Source organism: Lissotriton vulgaris, chromosome 7 (assembly GCF_964263255.1).
Source record: "Lissotriton vulgaris chromosome 7, aLisVul1.2, whole genome shotgun sequence".
Taxonomy (NCBI): domain Eukaryota; kingdom Metazoa; phylum Chordata; class Amphibia; order Caudata; family Salamandridae; genus Lissotriton; species Lissotriton vulgaris.
This window is the reverse complement of record NC_141695.1, coordinates 888,010,831-888,035,921: the sequence shown is the minus strand read 5'-3', so window position 1 is coordinate 888,035,921 and position 25,091 is coordinate 888,010,831. Positions and strand designations below refer to the sequence as shown.

General features: G+C 44.6%; 1 protein-coding gene across 3 annotated transcripts in view; it reads left to right on the top strand.

Annotated features, from left to right (window-relative positions):
• Positions 1-24,184, top strand: part of SYNPO (synaptopodin) — a 217,326-nt gene extending 193,142 nt beyond the window's left edge. For 2 of the 3 annotated variants that reach the window (XR_015297540.1, XR_015297541.1), the window contains 2 exons: positions 19,310-22,086; positions 22,139-24,184. Coding sequence is in view for 1 of the 3 variants with exons in the window: in XM_086931296.1 (XP_086787422.1) it covers positions 19,310-19,951 (642 nt within the window). In the remaining 2 variants the exon portion in view is untranslated. Of the gene's footprint in view, positions 1-19,309 lie in introns of all 3 variants that reach the window. The other variant, XM_086931296.1, reaches the window with a different exon arrangement.
• The last annotated feature ends 907 nt before the right edge of the window (positions 24,185-25,091 follow it).

Genomic DNA, 25,091 nt, shown 5'->3' with positions numbered 1-25,091 from the left:
GGTGGGGCGGGTGTTGTGGGGCAGTGCTTTATTGGTCTTACATGCAATTATGAGATGTAGCCTAGCCTCATAGTGTAGCCATTTCAGTGACTGAAGGTCAGGGGTGATGTGATCACTTTTTTTTCGATCTGGTGATGTCCCTAGTAGCTGCATTCGACATAGCTTTCAGCGGTGCAAATGGGGTTTTTCTGAGACCCACAAAGGTAGAACAACTGTGGTCTAATTGCGACAATAAGAGAGCTTGGACCACTGTTTTGAGGTCTGCAAGGGAGGAAAGGTTTTAGCTTCCTAAGAATATGCAACTGATGGTTAGCTCCTCTGGTGGAGGTACTGATGTGTTCTTGCATGAAAGGTATTTGTCAAAGGTTATCCCTAGGGATTTAGCTAAGTCAATGATGTGTGGGGTACAATTCAAGGCAATAAAATGTGGTAGCCAGTGTTTGATATTGGGGTTGATGGTGGGAGGTGAGATCAGCCAGAATTTTGTTTTCAGGGCATTGAGTTTGAGGTGGTTATGAGTCAGCTAATGTTGCATTTTTGTAAAAAAGTGTTATGGAGACTATTGATGTCATCGGGCAAAGTGATTGTCATGTAGAGTTGAGTGTCATCCGCATACATGTGGTAAGAGATGTGGGTGAGTATGAGGGTTTCAATTAAGGACTCCATACATAGGTTAAACAATTTCGGGAGACAGTAGAGCCTTGAGGTATGCCCAGTGACCCTGGCGACTAATCAGAAAGAGGATGGTTGATTAGGATGCACTGAGATCTTTTGTGTAAGAAAGAGGAAAACCATTTTAGCACAGTGATGGAGAGACCCATCCTTTGTTCTAGAAGGTTTAGAAGGTTATCACGAATGGCAGTGTCAAACACAGCTGACAGGTCAAGTAGGATTAGGAGGCAAGATTTGTTCTGATCGAGTGAGCGAAGGGTATCGTTGGTAATGTGGACCAAGGCAGATTGGTGCTATGATCCAGTCGAAAGCCAGACTGGCATTGGTCGAGGAGTTGAAATTCCTCAATATGATTGCGAAGCTGTAGTTGCACGCATTTTTCTAAGAGTTTGACCAAGGTTGGAATGTTGGATATAGGGCGGTATTCTTTGGGGTTGGACTGGTTAGAATTGTTTTTTTTTTAGTATAGAAGTAAACTGCTCACTTTTCAAACAGTCAGTTAAGGAGCATTGGGTGAGTGAGGCATTGATGATCATAGTCCATTAAGGAGGTAGGAGGTGAATGGAGCCATTGAGTAATTTGGAGGGAAGTGGTTGGAGTATTTTGGAGAGGTCAATAGATTTAAGATCTCAATTTCATTGAAGGTTTTAAAGCTAGACCAGACTGCGTTATTTTTAGATTTGAATGGAGTTACTCGGGCATTCTTCCTGATCATGTGGGGTGGGGTGTAAGGGAGGGACGTATGGTAGGAGATTCATAGTGTTCTGGATGTTGTTGGCGATTAACATGGTTTACTCAGCAAAAAATGAGGCAAAGGTTTCGTAGTTAGGTAGTGTTTTTTTTGTTGTCTGAGGAAGTGGGATTATTTTTGATGTTTGACTGTTTTTTTGAATAATTTCGAACAGTTGTTTGGTCAGTCAGTTGCCGCAACTAGTTGACCTTGGAAGAAAGCTGCTTTGGAGTTCCTGGTGTGCCTATTATAGGTGCTTCGTCTTAGTCGTAGAATTTTGAGGTTGGACAAAGAGGGGGTATGTCTCCCTGCTTTTTGTCTGAGGTGTAGGCTTTCTTCGTTAAGGTTACAGTTGAACCTGGGGTTGGATCTTTTAGCCTGGATTCTTTTTAATTGTTTCGGGGTAAGAGTGTTCATGGTTTTTTTAATGGATTTGGTGGAGTGCTCAGTGAGGTCATGAACATAATACATGGAACAGGATAGGAGCAGGATGTTGTTACTTAAAGATGGCATGGTCAATCGATTAATGTTGCGTGTGTCTCAGACCCAGTGTTTGGCTTTCACGGGCTGGCCCTTGGAGATAACTGCCTTTTCTGAGATGTGGTGGTCAGTCCAGTTGCAAGGTAGGATCAATTCAATTCGTGAGGTGTTCTCTTTAGCAATGATTAAGTCGAGGGTGACCCCTTTGTTGCGGGTAGGGATGTTGCAGGCTTGGATACGGTTGAGATCATGGAGGGAGGATTTAAAGCTGTTCACAAGAGAGTCGCTAGAGTTGATCCAATGAACACGAAGTCGCCAAAAAAAAAACAGTTTTTTATGTTCTTCATTGTTAGAAATGATACTCTCCATGTTGTGTTTGATGAGTATGTGGTGGCCGGTGGTAAAACAAGTGAGGAGAGCACCTAATGTTGTCTTTAGTAATGATGCTGATTCTGAGGTATTCGCAGGAGAGCAGCAGCGGAGCTTGGGATTGTTGCAAAGATAGTGTGGACCTGTATATACAAACTAGGCCACCTCCAGAACAGCCTGAACAGTCAAGTCTGATGATGCATGACTGGAGGGCACTAGTATGTCATGAGCATGAGTGTGTCCAGATCATGGTTAAGTATAAGAATGTCTATGTTGGCTGCATGTTTGACAGCTAAGAAGCAGTTGAGAAGCAAACATTTCAGAGATGTTTTGGAGGTAGTCATGGGTGTATGTGATATGTGAACTTGTTTGAGGTTTGTTTTAGTTATATACCTTATGCGGGGGTAGGATGTCCTCAAAGAGTGAGTAAAAATAGTCTCAATTTATGAAGAAGGAATCGCATGGTTGGCTGGAGCATGGTTATAGGTGTCTAGGAGGGAGAGTATATCATTGTTTGTGTCTGGCTAGCCTATTGGGTTGGGAGGTGTGGTTATGGTGCGGTGTGGTTCTCCAGCAAGGATGTGTGACCTGTGTGTAAGTAGGAATTAAAACAGAGTGGCATTTGGTTGTTAGAGTGTTGTTCATGTGCAGGCAAGTCATATGTTAGAACCACTTGTGTTCGAGGTTTGAGGTAATATGAACTGGTTTGAGGATGCCATCCCTAATCAATTCCAGATTACATTTAATAGTGTGAAGCATTGAGTCAGTGAAGTAGTTCCTGAACGTTTCTTGACTGGGGAGAGCACTGTGGTGTGCGGAACTAGCTGAGTCCGGGCAGGTGGGGCAGCCAGCGTCTGTAGGAATCATGCTAAGAACCTTGGTAATGGTTGGTTGCAATGAGGTGGTGGATGAGCTGATCCTGTTGATCGGAGTGTAGGTGTAGGTGTGGGGTCTACAGAAGACTGTGAAGTAACGATGTTGAATTGGAGTAGACATGAGGAAGTGCTCATATTGTTGCTAGGGAGGGGTAATGTTGGGCTTAAGTGGTGCCCGTGGATAAGTGGGTGACTGCCAGGGGAGAGAGGTGGGAAGAGGGTTGGGGGTAGAAGTGGCAAAGTTGTCATAAGGGGGGGGTGTTGGAGGGGAATTGCAAGGGAGCAGGTGGGGGAATGGTCATGTCTAGTTTGTTCTTGGAGAAGAGATTAACAGAGTATTCCAGATTGCGATATGAAGATTGAATGAGCATGGTGCTGTTGTTATCAATGGAGATGGTGGCATCAGTATTGTACAGCGTGGATGGCGCAATGGTAAGTTTATGGCTGTATGGAATTTTCTTGGTGATGGTAGTGTTGAGTAAGGAAGATAGGACTTTCCTGCATTTACCATGCCGATTAGTAGTAAAGATGAGGTCATTCAGTAGGATACCCTTGTTGTGGCAGATTTAGGGGTCAGTGATAAGAGTCTCTTTATTCGGGTTTAGGATTTTGGTTAGTTTGGGAGAGTAGTTTATTGTAAACGAGTAATTTTCTGCAGGAGCGAGTAGAGCATCCAGCATTTTGGCATCAGTGGGATCGAAGCTGGGAGATGTGGGCAGAGGCGAGCTGGGAGATAGCTCTGCTTTCTTTCACCTCGGTCTGGGAGGCGTGTAATCTAGGGAATAGCTCTGCTCTCTGACACCTCGGTCTGTGAAGAGTGAAGTCCGGGGAAGAGCTGAGATCTCTGAGGCCTCAGTCTGTGAGGTGCATTATCTGGGGAATGGCTCTGCTCTCTGATATTTAGCCTCTGAGGTGCACCATCTAAGAAATAGCTCTGCTGTCTGAAGCCTCAGCCTGTGAGGTGTGTAATCATGGGAAAAATACTGTTAAAGTGTATTGGATACCTATATCATTTATGGTGTTTTGATCTGTCAGCAGCGCAGATGGATGGAGGGCTATCATTAACCTATGTGGATGTTAAGGTCTGACTTGAGAGTGCAACTGTCACCTGACCTTTTATTCTACGCCAATATTATGCTACAGTTCTTTGCTTCCACACAAATACATATCGATTCCCATGCTTTTTACGTGTAGTGCTTCACATTACAATTCAACGTTCCTTGAAGCCAGTCTATTGCCATTGCAATTCTTTTTATTTTTACTAGCCGTCCCCCACCCTGCTATGGCTTTCTAGCATGGACCACCAGTTGAATACGAAGTAGTGGGCTTATATTACCCAGGACACTACCCAGATCCCTTGAGTAACTCTCGACTCAAGCCTCCTCAAGAGAAGGGTGCTCTCTACCTTCCCATGGTGTAGACCTGTAACAACCCTCAGCACGTTGCACTGAATGCTTTTCAAGCGTTGGCCCACCGCGACTGAGGGCGGGGCAGAGATCAGGAATGTTGGCAGCCGAGGCGACAGCTGAATGGCGTGTTCACACCCGTGAGTGGAACACGATGTGTGGTGGTATCACACTCCAGCGGAGATTATTGTCCGCGGCATGAGTCATATGGTTCCCATCCCCTGCACGGAATCCAAGACTAAAGCCTGCAAATCCAGTTTAACTCCCCGCCGCTCTGTTTCTTTAAAAAAACATCCTGGGGGTATGTGGGCAGGGTTGGCAAGATTAGGAATGGCACAGCCTGGGCCCTTTATAGAAAGGCAGTGACTTCACTGCCTGAGCCTGCCGGCCCATGAGCGAAAACCCCCGATAGCTACCAGGATTGCATCTTGGGAGAAGTTACAAATTACCAACAATGCATCTGGGGTAAAACACTATGGCACCAGTGACAAGATCTTATTGAGAGTCTGGAAGGCAAAGATCCAGGGAATGGCTAGCTTTAAAAAAAAATGAGGCAGTTCACGCGGTGAAATCATTAGTTTCCGTTGTATTCAACAATTAAGCCTATTTGTTTGTAATAAGGACTGATACTTCAATTCTTTTATCTTATGCTCATGGTGCACTATGTAACTCTTGAACATTTTGGAAAACCTGACTCCTCACATGGCTAGTTGATTTGTAACAGCCTTTGTAATATGGATGCTCAGAAGAAGGGATGAGTGAACTGTGAGAAGCTGTTGGTTACTGTCCCCGTGACTAGCCAAGCAATACAGACTCTAAACGTACACGGTCTTACTGTGCTTTTTATTTACAGTCAAAGTTGTTTCCTTCATCGGAACTCAGCATCAGCACTGAACCGCAGACCTGCAAGCCGTCAACAGCATGGGCCATGATGTCCATAGAAGACAGACTTTGACAAGAGTCACGTGATTAGCACCCACTCCCCAAAGGAGATTCCTGTCAAAACCCTCTGGCGTCGCCCATGCACTCACCGGAATGGATCTTCCTGTCAGCTCTTTAACGGTTGGCTGTAGCCAGGGAGAGTTAAGTAGTATTAGAGCTGGGAATACCCCAGCTCTTTGGCAACAAGCCATACACAGATACTGTTGGCCCCAAACGCACTCCCGGGGCTTCATAATTCAACTACAGGAGTTTAATGACAAATCCATGCCTCCAGGAGGAAGAAAGCTTAAAGTGAGGAACAGGACGTTGAACGGCTAAAGCTAATATAAGAACAGTGTAGAGATATTCATTCACCTAACCATAAATACCTCTTTGTTGACATGAGCACATCACCAAAGTGCGTACAGGCAAGAAAACCAGGCTCAGGCGAACAGAGAGCAATAGTTTGTTCTATTTAGGGTCCTAAAATGATATATTTTCTAGGTTCCTAAAAGCCAAGTAGTTGGAGAGGTGTTAATAGCTGTTTTATATAGCTCTCATGTCTCCTACATCTGTTAGTGGAGCTAGAGAACCCATGAATACGGCAGGTAACCAAGGATAAGGCAGCGGTGCTCTGAGCACCCTCCTCCTCATACAGTCATCTTTGTTTGATCGCAGAGGGACCAACGCTGAGAGCAGAGATGCAGACAGCCATTGTGGAGGCAGAAAGAAGGTGTTCTCTTGACAGCCTCTTGAAACACGTGGAACAAACACCACGATTGCATGGTAGGCCCGACAGCATTCTTGCTGTAGATGTCTTCAGTTCGAGAAACGACTCCTCACCCATGGGCAACACATCGAAGAGCTCTGGGCGGCAGAGAGCCCTTGGTGAGGACTGGGAGCTGTGTTTGAACAGGCAGGGCTACTGGACTGTCTAGGAGCAACTCAGGACAGGACAAGGAGGCAGGCAGATGCCCAAGATTCTCTCCGATGAAGTTAGGACAAGCCGGTACACAGGCTGGTGCACCAGACCAGTCGGAATCCTGCTCAACGTCCATGACCATGCCAATGATCGTGTTTCCTCACCGAGGTAGAACCCCATTGCTCTTCACCATTGTGGGTTCAAGTACTGGCTGTGAGACTGCACCGTTGCAGAAGTGAAAGGGTGCCCACACCTGCACAAAGGCACATGGTCCAGGACAGGGATCTCCGGGGCTTGATATTTCTTCAAATGCACCTATCACAAAGACACGCATCCTCATACTGACAACAACACACTTTCTGCAGCACGACAGGACCATGTGCTAGGACCTCAGACACCCTACCTAACTCTTCCCTTACAGGGCATATTGCAACCATGTATTATGTGAACCAAAAAAATGTGCCCATTACGAACTGCTCCAGGAAATGTGAGTGCTACAATACCACACCTGTGGAATTTGTGCACCATACACATTCTCGATTACAAAGAGTGGCATCCACACTGGTCTTTTTGCTAGTCCTGTGACAGACACGAAGTAGAGGGCAGCATCAGGGCTTCATTACTGTCCCTCTTCATCGCTCCAGGAAAGTGTTGCTTGTAAAGGTTGGCAAAGCTGCCTTGGTTTCCCTTGCTCTACAGTGGGAGCTGTAGTTGAGCGAGCAACACACTGTCTAAGAGTTGGCTAAGGCTTCAGATTTAGACACAACTTAACAATAATGGCCAAATTTAGTAAACATACATTTTCAGTCAGAGGAATTTCACAGAACCAAATATTTGTCCAATACAGTAATAGAAAAACACAGATGTTAAACAGAACATAGTGTTAAAAATCTGAAGTTGCTAGCATTGTCTATTACTGACATATGACCCCACATAGCTCCCACTGTTACTAGTCAGGAGAAAATAAGTCACCTCGTAAGTCTACCGGGTTATCTTCAAAGATCATTTGGAAGGGGATTGGGTCACAGTATTTTATTACCAAATCCGAGCATCGTGAAGGGATGTAGTCTCCCTAGTTTGCATTCAAATCTAGTACAACAGTATGAGGGGCATAGGGTAACTCAGCTGGCTTGGCTTCTGATTTAGTATTCACTTCCGAACATAAATCTAATTCTAGGAATAGCAAAATCTGTAGGTGAGCCTGGCCTTTTAGGCAAGATGATGCAGGTATATTTTTTCAAATGTCTATCGGTGCCCTGAAACCTGACTTGACTCACGGTTAATGGTTAGTGCTCCATGATTTCAGAGGGCAGAAGCTCAATATTGGCTGGTCATGAAGAACTTTTTTTGGTGCTCTTTAGTGACTTGAAGTCTTCACTGGACTGCGGCTCATAACATGCTTGACACAGTAAAGATCTTTTAAGTGCCTCTGTTTCTTGAGGTCCCTGGTGAAAAGGTATTTTACTGATGGCTCCTGTTGTTCTAGAGTACCTGTGCTAGAACTTGTTTGTGAAAAAATAAGGCTTAGGGAACCCCCAAGTAACCACTGAGAGATGGAGGGAGCACAATGAACAATACAAACAGTTCTTTCACAGGAATCAATGCATACCTTTTGTGGTAAACAAATGTAGCACCTAATTAGTAACACCGAATGAACCATATAGCAGTCTCCTCTATATCTGGCTGAGCCTTACTCTCAGCAGATGTTCTGGGCACACCAGAGAGTGCATGATATGATGATATGCATTGAGGACTTATCATCAATGTTTAGTCAGGATTCTTTCCCGGCAGTACTCATGTTTTCAAACACACACAGTTGGTTCCCATACAGCAGATGGCCCTTGGCCCTGAGGAGGTCTATAAAATACATGTAAGGCTGAAACATGTCAACACTCTGAAAGCAATTTCACCATACAAGACATATAATTAAATGAGGACACTTCTCGTTGCGTTAAAGACTTGGACAAATTAATTGGCAATATATGTTTCTTAAAACATATCTTTAAGGCCTCAACCATGAAATCACTTGTAACTTTGAGCTGTTTAATATAGTCACAAACTAAAGGAGTTGATCTATGAATGAACTTTTGGCACAGCATTTTCAGTTGATAAAAGCAATTTTTCTTCCTTTAATAAATGTATGTTTTTGAAATTCGTATATCCTTGCGTCATAGAACTTACTTCAGATACTATTTGAACTGTTGCTGTAGTTTTTAGTTGAGAATAATAATTAAAGTTCTCATTTCAAAATATTAGGTTTATGGTCAGCAGCGATTATTTAGCTGCTACTTTTTCTTAACTACAAAAACATTAATTGATCCCCATGAGAACACTGCATTGGTCATGGAATTTGAGGAGAGCGGCCAGAAATCAAGGGACTTAGAGATATCAATGGTCAGTTTATGACATCAGGAATTACATTTGGAAATATAAGGTTGGTTTACCACTGGATAATTTGCTTATGAGTTATCAGAAGGAGGTTTGAGATTGGTGCTGGTTATACTCCTTGTGACATCATAAAACAGGTAAAAGGGCATTGATTTTACATGGTCTGGTAATAAAACTCATTACACATGAGGCTACTTACTGAGGGCTGGTTCTGATCTTGAGTTGTTCCCCCTCTGCCCATGATATTGCATTGCCGACCATTCCCTATCTATTACCAGAGAGAGGATAGAAGCCTCGTCCATGTAACCTCGAAAGAATCTTGTAACACGAATTGTGCACAGATATGGAGTCGCTAAGAGAGAAATCAAAAACCTGAAATCAGCAATGCTGAAGCCCTAAAAGCATTTCGGAGCAGCCTGCTTCTGGGGCTCGCTGCATTACACCAGGCCCCATCTGCGAGCTGAAACCAAGCCTAGCATCCCAGCTGAGAAGGCAGTCACAGCTGCTGGGGCACCTCTGCAGTAACCAAGGAGACCAAACAGTTTCCTGGAGCTTGGATGATTTCACACCACCCGTCAAAGAGCTGCGATTGACTGGTTGAAAGTTGCTTCCCAGGGCGTGACCCTGAGGGGTTCAGAAGGAGAATTGACGCAGATAAACCCGCTGGATGACTGACAGAGGCAGACCAGGACACGCTCACTGTTTCCTCCGGATGATCTAATGTTTCCTACCAGCTTGGAACTGCTGAAAGCGAAATGGCGGCAGCCTAGACCTTTATGCCTTTTGCAAATGTAATTGGTCTCTGCAGCCGAACTAAACGATGCCTGTATAATAAAGCATTCATTGCGAGGTCCATTGCTTGAATGACATCCAGTCGCGCAGTCGCGGCTGATATGGGGTGGCGGTCTTGTGGGGGGATTGGGCGGGGGGGGGGGGGGGCGGTTTAATAAATGTTAGAAAAACGTAAGTTAACTTACCTTAACGTCGCAGGCCCGTCCCGCGTCGTCCGTCTGAACAGGAAGCAGCCACAGGCAGCCTAGCCTCCGGCCCCACAGGCGTCTATGGAAGGCCATAGAGAAAATGCAGAGTGAGTATGATTGGTTTGGTCGGCCCACCCGCCCGCCCCGAACCAGTCATACCCTCATGCTTTCTCACAGTGTGCGAAGCAGAAACATGAAATGGTATTTAAAACACCATTTTAAGTTTCTGCTTCTCGCACTGCGAGAAAGCGGTGGGGGCGATGCTCCTCCACCCACATGGAGGAGCCGCCCATGATGACATCTATGCCCGAGCCAAAACTCAAATGATAAACTCATTGATTATGCAATAACCACAACAAAATCAAGATTTGAGCATAACACACATGCACTGATTTTAATCATTGCATAAAATAGCCTCTCTAATTGGAGCCTAGTATCCCAAGGCACAACAGGCTTGCAATAGTATGGAGGACCCTTGAGAAATTTACAGCTCCTTCGCTAAGGGGCGGAGGAGTGTTGTCCCACTGCTTTTGGGAGTGCAAAAAGAAAATGATAACAACAGGCTGTTGTTATTTTATTTTTCCCTGCTGAGGGAGTTTTGCGGGACGGGGCAGGGCTAGGCTGCTCTTCCCATAGGGGTATGAGTGGTGAGCACTTAGGTGCGAAAAGACGATTTGGCCGCCCATTTCGGGCCGGCCAAACCATCATGCGCACTTTGCATGTTTTTCACCCAAGCTGCATTACAGCCTGGGTGGAGAACATGCACAGGCTCATAGTCCCCATCTGAGTGCCGAACCACGGCCCTCAGACCAATCACAATGCAGCTATTATCAACACTGTGATTTGATTCGGAAAGCCTGTGTGCTTCTATTTCGGGCTCGTCAGAGGGGAAGCAGAGGAGAGACACCGAAGAGGTAAGTATTTTTTTTCTTTTCTACATACCCGACCCGTAACCCCCCTCCCTGACCCATCACTTAACCCTCCCCTACCGCGCCACCCCTGATTCATGCCAACCACGACTGGTAGTGTAGTTCAGATGCATCACATAAGTAGAGCCTTTGTCTGAATGTGAGAGGAAGGCTTGAGTCTTAACATAACCGCAAGAGGGACTGGTCACCCCACAAGAAAGGTGGGAAGGTGTGGACCCGTCCATAACAGGAGGGAGCGTCAGGCTTAGTCCTTCCTGTAGTTAGGAGGTAGAAAGTCTCCGTTAAGGAAACGTGGCAGGTGCTTCTGTCAAGCCAGATCAAGTTGATTCCTTGTGGCAACACCATTAGGTGGCAAGAAAGTGAGTGCAGAGAAATTACTTTTTGGCTAAATGACCGGCAGGTCGCTCCTCTGGCAACATGCTAATTTTGTGGCAGTTTGAATATGCAAAAAGGTTTCAGCTACTGTAATCTATCACCCTTATTTTAAGGTGGGGGATTCGCAGGGACTGGAATTCCTAGTTGTGTAATAATTGTCATTCCCCCACTACTTTCCACTGACAGATTTCGGCAAGTCAAACCTGCAGAAATTCATTGGGATACAAAGCCCAGTAAAAAGGCAAAACATACTGAGTAGGGTGTGTTAAAACCAATTCTGCATGTCATTCCTCATTCCTAAGTCGAAAACTCAGAATCGGAGGAATTTGACATGCCTGGCAAATCCTTTAACCTGGGGTAATAGTATTTGCTAGGGCGCTTATTATGAGTGGTCCGGGGGAGGTTATTTTATTGACCGACCCACCGATAACTATCAATACTTCTGGGATAGGTATTTATCAGAGCAAATAAATGACTCCTATAACAGTTTTCAAACAAGATGGGGAACAATGTGATGATTTTGATGCATTTTTGGGCCAACATCCACATGTCCCAAATCTTACTGGGCATTTTTTCACGTTAAATTTCTAAAGATTTGACGTGCTAAAATTTCACTCTAAGTGTCAAATGTTGTCGCTTGCAGTAAGCTGTCTCACACTAAGAATTGCAACCCCTGTGCAAACAGCATTTTTTGGGGGGAAGACCCCTATTAGTGAACCACTCATATTGAGTGCCTGGGTGTGGTAAATTCCTCAACCTACTCCACAAATCTGTAATCAGATCTTATCAGGGGAAACCAGAGAGGCTATTTTCATTATCACTCAACACCTAAATTCTGATCCTTGTTAAAACTTCTGTTCGTACAAGGATCCAAATTTAGCCACAAACTTGTACGAGGGCCATAGTGCCCTTTACGGGGGACATTTGAAGTAGGGTCTTACCTGCCACGCTGCTCCAGTTGCTCCTGGGTGCCCAACACTGCGGGTTTCCCAGCCGCCGCCGCCAGTTACATCCCCCGGCTGCTGAGGGGGAGACCACAGCTCCCAGGCTGCTGTGCGTCAGCCCCGCCCACTGCCACGCATTTCGCGCGCCTGGAGGCGATTTAACTTTGGAGGCTCCTACCAAGGAGCGGGGGACATTTGAAGCAGGGTCTTACCTGCCACGCTGCTCCAGTTGCTCCTGGGTGCCCAACACTGCGTGTCTCCTGGCCGCCACGGCCAGTTACATCCCGCGGCTGCTGAGGGGGAGACCACAGCTCCCAGGCTGCTGTGCGTCAGCCCCGCCCACTGCCAACATTTCGCGCGCCCGGAGGTGCTTTAACTTTGGAGGCTCCTTCCGCGTCGCGGGACGCACGCGGGCGGCGCCGGGCTAACCCCGGGACAAGGGCGGGACCATCTAAGGCCATCTTAGGCCAGAGGAGGCCGGGTCGGGCCACCCCCCTTGGCCTTGCAACAAAAGGAGGTAAAGAGAACCGAAGACTATCCATAGGCACATTCCGGCTCTTCCCAAGGGAAACCATACTGTGATGCACGAACATTTTAGGTGCTTCTAGGTGTTTGTTGCTGTTCCCGTGCTAAATACACAAAAGCCAGTTACATTATGACATGCAAGGGGGTGCCCAAAAATACGATCCTCCAGAGGGACTCGGCTAAGGGGACGTTGGACCACTACCTAAATAGGGCAACATCACCCATTGTTCTTGAAATAGAGAGAACAGAACAACGTCTGTCTACAGATAACACTTTCAGTAAGCGATCTTCCTCACAGACAGTTGACATAGCACAAAACTCATCATTGTTGGAGGAATTAAATAAATTATGTAAATCTATGTATGCTCCTGTGGAATCGAGAATCGAGCAATCTAGTGCTCCTATCTGCCCTACAATAATCACAAGTCCCCAGCCTAGTACACTATCCCAACTAAATGAAAGTTTGCTGGGTACTCCACTTTTACTACCAGCAAAAGTTAACACGCAATCTATAGTGTTCCCTCAGGTGCCCTCTGTTAAAAGAAAGCGAAATGGGGATAAACACACGGAGAGTCAGGCAAAACAACAAAAACTGTACTTAAGCCCTCCATTGCCCATCACCATCACCCCTAAAGCATGTAAGGTATTTGCGAAACGGGAAACTTCTGCACCCTCTACCCGGGCAACTCTATTGGCCCAGATAGAAATCATGATCAACTCTATAATATTCCCCTTGATAGAAAGAATGAATAACTTAGGGGATAGGCTTACGGGTATAGAGGAAATGACTAAGGCAAACTCGCTACTCTTAAAAAGTATGGCAGGACCCAACCAAACACAGTTTTTATCTGCCACTGAAGTGCCCATAACAACTGCACAAAGTAACATTGTCCAAATTCAACCAGTAGCCTCACATATGTTATCTTCAAACACTCTGAAAGTAACCACAAAATCCATAATAGCACAGAGCTCCTCCTCCAGAGTAGGGCTGAACAAAGAACCCACATTCCATAAAGGGACAGTTCCTAACCACGGGAATATGTCACGAAAAACCAATCACATACATTTACCGCCAGAGGCTGCTCCATTTGTGTGCGTCCTCTCTGGAGGGCCAGCACTTACAAACGGAAAAACTGAAAGACAACAGGACTTAAGAAATAAGGTTGTGTTCTGGTTAACAAAAAATAGACCCTTGCCACCTAATATTGATGGAAGAATACGAAATGTTAGAAGGGTGGGCTGGCTAGGTCCCCTTCGAAAAGATATACCTGGTGACCTGGTATTAATACATTTCAGAAATAAACACGTCGTCCCACATCTTCAAACCTGGCAGCCACAAATAGGAGACGGCCCTATACACACCTGGGAACTGTGTGACTTTTACCCTAGAGCATCATACCTCCCCCAACCAAGATCAAATGTAGAGTGTAACCTTTCGATGGGCAGAAGCGGCCTCGGAGTGAGTGGCTATAATATTCAGACTTCCAATCGATTTGACTTACTTTGTAACGAATTATAATCTATACTACCCAGCCCTCTCAGACCCATAGAGATTCAACATAATTGTATCTGTTGTAGCAATTTTCTACCACTTTTTTGTTTTCATATTATGTATTAAGTAAATTAATCAGCTTGGTCGTTTTGTAAAGCTTGTTTATAAGGGAGACATGTTTTATATTGAAATTGTCCATGTGAATGGAATTTTTTTTATGTTTTATGCTTTTATGGTTATATCCTAACCGAATAAAGTACTTTGTATCAATGTATCAATGCCCTTTACCCTTGCCTCCACCGATTTCTGCTTACTAGGTTCCTTGTCTATCAGAAGCTGAAAGCAGCACTCAGTGATGTTGCAAGGGTGCATGGGCTTTAAAGCAAGCGGACAAAATTGCAGTTTTACCAACCTTGTGGTAAAAGACTGTCAAAATTGGATGCAGTGCCAACTCACACTTCTGGAAACTGGTGCCACTTTACCTGCCACATTATCTATGCCCACCGCTGCGTGTGCCAGTCTTATCTCCTTAATTTAATTGTGATTATGGAGGGAAGGTCTATGACCAAGAAAGCAGCATGTCAATGCATTAAGGAAAACACCCACAAACCCTCTACTATTGGTACGGCGAAAAAATGTGCATCTGTTTATTTGCCTTCTTTTCACTTCAGTCAGTGACGCGATGTAATAATGTAATATTCGCCTGCCCTGTAATAAGATATTTCAGGTGAGTTCTGATGGAGCTTTGCTATAACATCTGTCACAAAGAAGGGGGTACCAGAAGCGCCTGTACGCCCAGCATACATTCTTTTATAGGGTATCAAGTCTATCAAGAAAGGAGAATTTGGTCGGTCAGCAATTAAGGAATCAGATGGGGAAGGGGGTCTCTTTCCTTAGAAACAGGAGCCCTCACACATCCAGATGGGTGTCATGCTTCATCATAGGACATGCTCATTGTATGGGCTGGTGCTGCAATGCCCAACGGGCACCCACAAGGGGGCTCTTTATCGGAGATTGTTTGGTACAATGCCGTATGTGAAGTGTAGGTGTAGGGCTACTCATGTAGATTGGTGTAGTAAGGTGGTTGTGTACATACAGGAGTTTGTTAAAATGGACTATGTAGTCCCCAAAATAATTTACACAGTGAGTCTCCTTGTCTAATTAAAAACGTGGTGGCTATCAGTAGAGGTAATGATCTCTGATAGCTCAAAAGGTCAACATGTTTCTTGCCATAGGTTAAGTCAATGATGATCAGTTCGCAATTCGTCATGACCAATTATCTCTTACCTACACAGTGGTTGGAATCTGGGATTATTCAATCACAAACTAACCTAAATATGGTGTAGGAAGATACCATCATACAGTGTTTTCTAAAATGGAAAGACTACCAGTAATAGAAATACAAATATGAAAATACCCACCTGCATAATACAGGTAACCATGAACATATTCTCATCTTAGTGTGGTATGTGTAATAATATTCAACATGCTGCTATCAGTAGTGGTGCAAATAGCACAGTGACAAACAAAATACACAACAAACAAGTGACACACTCAGGAGTAAAGGAAAGACTTTAGATTTTACGCACTGTGTCACAAGAAGTAAATGACTCTCCCAATTAGGGTAGCACCTTTGCCTCCTCGAGTGGGAGCAGAGTTAACGCTGATTTAGAATGCTAAAATACAAGTGAAGAGAAGCAGTAGTAATCCCATAGTAGAGGTCTGGGTACTGTTGGGAAGACCTGTAAACAAACCAGGTGATGGTTATAGTGTTGTAGTGAAGACTCATGCAAAAGAAACAATTGATGGACGGAATGCTGGACAATGCAAGCATTCGCCCCCAGTCACAAGGATCTGGGTTTAATCCATCATTCTTTTGCTCACCACACCACCCCAGTTTGGACCCAGCCATATGCAAATCAGTCTGGACCCTGTTCCTTATGGGAACAGTCCAGCCCGAACTGCCAAGCCAGGTCCTTCCTGGGCCAGAAACAAGCATCCTGGGACCGGTTTCAGGGCATCACCCTTCATCAGCCAGGCTAGCTTGAATCCAGTGGTGTAGTGAGCATGGGACCCACGTCTGGGCATACCCTTCCCAATTAGGGCGACATATGCAAAAGAAACAATTGATGGACGGAATGCTGGACAATGCAAACATTCACCCCAAGTCACAAGGATCTGAGTTTAATCCATCATTCTTTTGCTCACCACACCACCCCAGTTTGGACCCAGCCATATGCAAATCAGTCTGGACTCTTTTCCTTGTGGGAACAGTCCAACCCGAACTGCCAAGCCAGGTCCTCCCTGGACCAGAAACAATCATCCTAGGACCAGTTTCAGGGCATCACCCATCTTCAGCCTGGCTAGCTTAAATCCAGTGGTGTAATGAGCACAGGACCCACGTCTGGGCATATCCTTCCCAGTCTTAGTGAAGACTGCACAGGATTACCTACCCATTCTTTGCTACTTCGGGATTAGAGGAGAGAGAAAACCGATCAACTTAAAAAAAAAACATGGTTGGTAACCCTCCAGTGATTCCAATTTTAGTGCACAGAAGGACTAGGCCGAGTCATGGAGGTAAAAGTGTGAGCGCCATTTTGAGGGAATATGGGGTCCCCAATTGCGCTTAGCTCAGATCTCTCTGGAAGACACCACAACTAAGGAATGGAGGAGAAATTCCCTGGAAAATCCCCTTCGCCAGTGCAGCTTGAAGTCTGATGCCCGGGATTCAGAACATGTAAATCCGTAAATCTGTAAATCAAACCTTCTTATATAGTGCCTTTCACCGTAAGGTCTCAAGGCGCTTGCTTTGGGAACCCGTCCTGGCTTTTCCCTGCGAGATAACCCCTAATAGGCATCCCCAAGGTGAAAGCCGGGCATCCCATTGCGGTGGGGCCGTAGTGGAGATTAAGCAAGCTATTGCCCAGAGTTGCAGAGTGTGAGCCCATGATTCGAGTAGGCACCGAGGTGAGAATGATCGAGTCCGTGGACATTTTGAGCTCAAGACCCTGTGCCCGCGCATCCGCTCCCCTGAGCCTGTGGTTGGGCTCTTTGACCAGAACCGGTTACATCAATGCAGTTAATTTGCTCAAACTGCTTTTGCACTGTTTTTAATTTGGTTAGTAGAAGATACTTATTAAAAAAAAATCTTCGACTACCAATTTTAACTTCACTTTTCCCTTTGATGCAAAGTGTCCATCGCTCATATTCATAGAATATCTCTTCACATCTGTAGTTTCGCACATACTTCTCCATATTGAAAACATCCATGAGCTCTCTTCTCTCAGTGGGAAGGTTGCAGCCCAAGGATACATAAGTAAGTAACCAGGAAGGAGCACCCAGATGATGAAGCATGTCACTTTAGTGAGTGATGGGTACCCGTCATTTTTAACAGATTTTCCTTTTTAGAAAAAATCTTTTTAAAATTATCTTTTTGCCTCCTTTGAATTAATATCCTCTCATTATAGGATTACAGCACACAAGGTTTTTTGCAGACCTCTTGGACCCATGGGTAGTTGTTTTGTTTTACAAGTATTCTTAGGGGAGTATATCCAAGCAATGTCTTTAAACATTCCCTTAGACCCTCTACTTACTGTTTGGTAATTTTTTTTTTTTTATCCTAAAATATCTCCTATACCTTAATAGGCAAATTATCGACAAAGGATTTCACACCAAGAATGACTCAAAACTATAACATTTCTCATGTATATCATTTATCTAAGCCTCAATTTGAATGGTCAAAAAACACAAATCACATTTAAGCTTCTGTATATACAATTCATTTTGTACAATGACTCACACAATGTCATGGAGACTTAATAAAATAGACATAGACCTAGGGAATAAGAGAGAGAGAGAGTACATAAGAAAGTCAAGTTCAGCATTTAGGTTATAGAAACCAAATATGCAGAAGGGAATGTAAGGAGTCAGAGGATTGAGTCCATAACCTGCCAAAGAGTTATACCTGCACATTTTACCAGCAGGCAAAGTAGAGGTTGAGTTAGTTTGAATGTTCAGTTAAAAATGTGATAGGCATGAGAAACCGAAGTTCAGTCTGACAGCAATCCAGGCAGGGAAATTGAAAATTATAGCCAATCCGACTCCTCCTCCATTGGAGCAATTATACTTCCAAAGTTCTCAGTTTATGCCCCCAAAGTATCAGTTCAGTCATACGTAATGGTTTGCATTGTTTGTCCACAGTGGTCTGCTCATGGTGTGATCAATACCTCACTAAGAAATCTTGATAAATTAAGTAATCCTTTTGTCGAATCCTCAATTTCAATAACGTTATAAAGTGCATCCTTTCCTCAGAAGTTAAGTAATTCATTTTGTTCACTGTCCATTCCCAGATGCTCTCTCTGGGTTTGCAACTGTATTGATTCATCTGTGTCAAAAGTGATGCTAAATCAGAAAAGGCCCATTGTTCATAAGCATGAAAAGAAACACACGGAAAAGTTCTCATAGTGTCTGAAATGACTACTTCAGCTAGATTTTGCTTTTTGAAACGAAGAAAAAGAAGTATTCGAGCCTACATGAAAGCTCAATAAATTCATTACTACATTAAGATTAATATAAATCACACATTAGCATTAATAGTTCAATTTTCTTAATATATTCACTCATTATTCTCTTCTCTAAAGAGTACATGTCAATATTAGGCACTGCTAAAAGAAAACATTTCACACGTTTCACTTTTCAAACAGACTAATTTGCATGTCATATTTGTCATTTTAATTGTATTTCATACATTAATAATCTAATGCGGTAAAAATCGTACTATTAAACATCTTTAACCTAAACATTTTATTCGTTTTCATGTGATTCGTTATATAAGCATTCTTTCATTACATCATGTTAGGTAACCAGCAGCACATTTCTACACATGCTTACATTTCATGAACATATAATTATTTCTCTGTTCTCTTTATCTATTTTTTCATATTTTACGTTTCAGAACATTTCTGCATGCTTTTACGATGCAGTTAAGGATCTCATGTTTTTGTCAACATTCTATTTTGCACATTTTGTTCAAATTAGTACTGTAAATCTCATTTAACAGTGAGAATTGATAGAAGCAAATGTCTTTAAACTTTCACACTCCAATCCTGCTTGGGTTGCTGATGGATGTCAGTGTAGACAAGTGTCTTTCTGGAGATTCAGGCAAACCATGGTTAGTGCTGAGTAATCCCTCCAAAAGCCTCGAGTGTGTTATTGTACCCTACATCTGTTCTGTGTATCTGCTCTGTATTACATGAAGTCTAGTGTCCAAATACTAACCGCTGTCCTCTGATGTCTCTACAGGAAAGACGAGCATCACCACTCGCCTCCACAACCTGGACCCCCAGAGTGCTCCAGCACAGTGCCTCCGTGGATGAGAGTCCATCACCAAACCAAGCTCTTGCTTCCTGCGAGAGAAACATAGAGTCAATGAGAATAACAAGCCCACCGCCTCCTGCTCCGATGTCCCCTTCTTGGAGTGAAAGATCCCTCTCCCCTGTCAGGCAGGATCTAGAGCCAAAAGCCAATCGACAGATGCAGGCTTTGATTGCCCGAAACATCATCAATGCTGCCCGCAGGAAGAGCTCCTCACCCCAGGTACCAGAGATGGATGGGTACCGGTCTTCCACGCCACCTCTCATATCCCGAGCCCAGCCTCGAAGTCACACCTCTGCCACCACACCACCCTGGAGTCCGCGCTCCATAGGAAGCCAATCTCCGGTTATTAGGAGCCCCCTGCAGTCACCAGTCTCCGGCATAACGCGGTCGCCCCTGAGACTCTACACCACGAGGTCACCCACAGACTCCGACATTTCTGTGGATTCGGAAGACTCAGGCAGAAAATCACCTGGTCTGCGGAGCTATAACATTTGCCCCAGAGGCTGGAATGGTAGTTTGCGGATAAAAAGAGGGAGTCTACCCGTGGAGGCTTCCTGCACCACCTAAACGATGTTACATGCCAGAGGAAAACCTAAGAGCTTGTGATTGGCCAATATGTTGATCAGCGTATACTGGCATGATACAAGCCTATCGAGTCCTAAATCGCCACATTTGGGCACAATCCCTTATTCCATTTAGAAATAAGGTCACCACATTCCAACAGAGTCACATCACATTCAGTCAAAATCTCATTTCACCTTGATAAGACAAAGCCCTATTCAAAATCTTATCATATTTACATAACATTCCACTTTATTCAGTCACATAGCCACAAGGCACAGGCAAAGTTCTATTACGTGTTGTCTAAATCACACCACTTTCAGGCATAACCGCACTATTGATGCAAATCCACAAACAACCTTCTTCAAGCACAAATGCAGGCTTAAAGACATACCAATATTCTCTACATACCATTTCCTAGATATTCTCCTTACTAAAGATGGGAGAGGGACTGGTGCAAAATGACTGACACTTGTAAAGGCCTACGCACCAGAACTATCAATACTGTGGCTCGGAGGCTTCACAAACATGTAGCCGCCTGGTACCCACCCAGATCTTGAGCTTCAAAAGCCTCTGATCGCCTGAAAAGTGTGCACTTTTGCTGTGCTGTTGCAAATGCTTCTAGATCAATTCAGCTGTTGTAGAGGGAATGTGGACCAAAAGAAAAGATGGCGATGAAACAAGTAAACACGTGGCACTTCAGTTCCAAAGGGCGCCAGTAGCAGTGGGAGTCCTTCTGTGGTCTGTGCAGGAAAGCCAAGCTTGAGGGGTTGGGAATGCCAGGCTCCTGAATATGTGTTTGGACAAAGAGTTTGCTTAGCTGTTTTCTGTGCAGCTGTGCTACCATCTGTTGAAATTTTAGGAGTGTAAGCAAGCAGAGGAGAGTGATTGTGTCTGTAAACCAGTTTGGAAGGATGTGTCTACTTGTTTTCTGGAGTACTGTGGCAGTGAGCGGGGTTAGGGCCTGTGTCAACAGCCCTAGGGAGGAATTGCAAGAACAAGAGGAAAGGATTCTGGAATGTGCAAGGTTGCATGCTTGCTTCAATGAATTGTATAAATATTTCTTTACCCTCGCCAGCCACTCACAGATGTCAAAACAACAAAGCACTCCTTCATTACATTGCTCAATGTACCCATGGGAAAGTGAGCTGTGGTTGCCATGTTTGGTCCGTAGAGTGGAACAGACATATATTGATAATCCAAAAATAGGCAGGTGAATTTGCCAGAGGCAAATTCGGAAAGCCATGGCGGGTTCATGGATAGGGTGAGGCAGTGGTGCCCAGTGCCCACCCCTTTCTGCTGATATGCCTTGGAGCCTGGCACCAACTGGCCTGCCCGTGCACCTGCCACTCCTTCGCAAGATGAGTTAGACTATTATTGAAGGCTGGCTAAGCAGACTGGCATGCCACCAGTTATTGCTGTCTTGCCACTCAGGAGGACAAACTGGCTGGGAAAGTATTGCCAGATTGTGCTGGGCTGGGGGACTTCAGGGTCTGCTCTTGATAGCCCTGAGCATGAATCCTGCACATTGCACGACGCTGCACAGCGACGTGTGATTGGATCCTACTGACGCCGGTCACTTAGAAAACTACAGGATAGTAGTACGGTGTGTCACTAGTGGGATGCAGGCTGGAGGATCCTGAGACAGAGAGCGTGAGAGAACCCACATCTTCCACTCCAGCAGCCGACAGTGGAAAGACTCTGGCTGTTATATTGCTTTAGGACTGAATTTTGTGTTCTGTCGCTTTCTAGTTATTTCAACTGCAAAAAACAAGATCATAGGTAGCAGACGTGCAGAGGAGGAGCGAGTCTGATTCTTACCCACTAGGAGATGAAAACAAGAGCTTAGAGCAGCCCCCGCTGATTTCAGCCTAAAGAAACCCAAGACTGGGATCTTAAGATTTCCGTAGAAGGCACCATCTTAAGCCATCTTCACAAAGTGACAGCTTGGAACATCCTCAGGAGATAAGAACTAAGACCACCACCACAACAATAGAGGGGGCGGAAATCCTCAAAAGACAGCTAGTCTAAACATCCCCGGGAGCATAGAACATCCGCAGACTATTATAGCAGAGAATGTTATCAAAAGTTGAGCTTTAAAAACACCCTGAGACATTTAGACATAAGAATATCATCAGAAGGTGAGATTTTAAAATATTCTAAGAGGTCTGGAACGAGGAACATCATCTGAAGGTGAGATCTAAAAACATCCCACTTTGAAGATGTGTCTATCCCGAGAAGATTGGAGCTTGAGTAATCTTCAGGGGAGGACGCAGGGTTATAGCCTCCTGGAAAGATGCCAGCCTAGCATGCCTTAATGTGAGGAATAGTGGCAGGGCGACATTTGATACCATCTTGAAGATATCAAGGTGCGTGAATAGCTCCAAAGAACAAATCTCTGAACAACCTTAAACGATGGGAGACGCAAACATCCGGAGAGGATGAGAGCTCAGAAACATTCTGAGATGAGCACTTGCAACACACACAGCAGATGAGAACTTACAATCATAATATTAGAGCTTAGAGCACTGTTCGAATATGAAGTTCAGATCTTCCTTATTTAATAAGAGCTTAGAAAATCCTGGCTAGATTAGATTTTTGCTCATTGCAAGCAACTGCCAATTAAAAATATGCAGAGATGTTGGTAGAAGAGAGCAACCTGATACAGCCTAAACTGAGGTGGTTTCAAAAAGATGGGAACATGGAGAATTTTGAGAAGATACGAAGTTAAACTATAAAATGCTAATTTAGTAAATCTTCATAGAACACCTATTCTTGCGAGACTATTGGTGTATGTCCAAGGTCTAGTTCTATGGAGTTACTATGCAAATACAGATTTAGATTCCTCAGTATAATGGACACATTCCAAAGGTGCCAACATCCTCACTCACTTCTACAGTTGCAAACTTACCATGGACTAAAGTAAATGAAATGCAGCATGCAGACCACAAAAATAGGTACCATGCAATTAACGTGCAACGAGAGTGCGTGAGATTCCAGTGCGGTGTATGGGGTCCATGATGGCGACTGAGTGAGACTTCATTGAAGCAGATGAAGCAAGTGACATGGGAAATGAGACAGCCTCCAGTGTAGTGTATGTGATCAGGTAATGTTGTAAGTGTACGTGATCAGTGAATGGGAAGTAAGTGAGAATCCAGTGAAATGTGTGTGACCCTGATAGTGAATGTGTGAGACACATTTGGTGTACAGGAGGGAAGTTATTAGAAGAAAATGGCACAAGGCGTGAAATGCTAAGAATGTAGTAGTAAACTTGACGTGGAATACTTGTGAGTAGAATTATTGAAGGATGGTGTGTGAAAAAAATGAGAGGTGGAATGCACGTGCAGACTGTTGTGTGAGTGCTTCGGAAGAGATATATTAGCTGCAAAGTGTGACTGGGATGCCTACAGATGGAACGATTTTTCTATAGAGTGTAACGCAAGCACTCTTTGCACTGACTTTTGCCGGTGCGCCCGTGAGGAAAGAGCTGCATGAAATGGCCCAGCTTCGGCTTTCAGTTCGGCCCTCAAGCACCTTCATTGGATAAAGGACCGGGTATCACGCTGCCCCTGGTACTGGCGCTGCCTGCTGGTCAGAGAGAGTACTAACAGCATCTACAGGGGGGCTTCGGGTCACTCCAGCCTGGCCACGCCTCCATCAGTGGCCACGGTTCTGATAACGTTTTCTGTGCAAGAGCGCGTAAACTGGAACACGAGGGGAGCACAAACGGCCATCTATATTCAAGTGGCCAAAGAGTTCGGACCTCAAGTATGTGTCGCAGATTCGATTCCTCTGAAATGTGCTCGTTGTTGAATTGTTGGTCAAAAACAGGCCTCACAAGAAGCCCGGGGTGAGCACCTGGAACTGAGATGACCAGTATAGGCGCTTTTTTCATGCAAATGAGGCTGGAAGAATGGAAGCCAATATAGAGACACCGCCGCCCATGGGTCGCCAGTATACATTATAAGCACTGCCTCCTACTGTTTACATACCGTGCACTAGATTATTATAGCACACATTCCTGCTTGAGACATGGCGGCCCGCGGCGCTGCACTGACGGCTCGATACGTTCGCCTTTTGATTCTCTGCAGACCGAAACACAACAAGGGCCGCCAGCTCCCCGTCGCGCCAGGGACCAACGCTCGGACACGTCTCCCGGTTTTATTATTATTTCAACGCACACGACTGGTTCGACCTCCAAAATAAAGCTTTTCACGCTGCCTGTCAGCGCTTTGTGTAGACCTCTGGTATGCGAGTCTGATTTTCGGCTTCTAATTACTGTTTTTATTGTGAAGGTTCTATCACGCATGCAGGCAGCGGGGGCCCAGGGGTGCCAGCCCACCTGCACAAGATGACGTATCACAACAAGGTAAACATGGGTAGGTTAACATGGGGGGCGCCACGAGGAAATATATGCAAGGCAGGCATAATTGAAACCTTTATACGTGCCACTTAATTGTCGAGCTTTGAAAGCACTGATAAACGCTGTTATTATAGTTAAACTTAAGAGTACTCGTTTTTTCAGCCCTGGACGATCACGTCTCCATTTCCCCCACCCGTCTGCCACTATCCCCGCCACTCGGGGAACGAACCTGTTGTTCACTGTTCTTTGCAGCGGACTCATTAACCCAATTTGCTACACATTATAGGTTTTCATAACTGGTACTTTTAGCTGGCATGCTGTCAGTTGTATTGGTTCTAATAGCAAGTAAAACATAATCCAGAAGATTCCAGCTGCAAAACTATTCTTACAGGTTATTAGTTTCCTATTGAGGGGGTTCAAAAGCAGGCCCAGTATTTTTCAAGCTCCTGGGGTAAGATGTAGAGGTGGGCGAGCCAACAAATTACCAACAGGGAGAGACGAGCTAGAGCCGAGCCCTGAAAATGCGTCCTATGTAAATCATAAAACAAATCACATAAAATATGGAAAAGTCTGTTCAAAATTCCCAAAAGTTTTTTTTAGCTTGTCAAAGGTTTGACGTTGATACTTCACATTATAGCACTGCACTGAGAAGTACTTTATTAAAAATGATAGTTTTTAAACATGAAGTATTAGTGAATTTAGAAGGCAAGACAGTTGCCATGTACACCCAAATTATGATAGAGCTAAACTATAGACTGCTAAATCAAACACAATAGTTTTTTT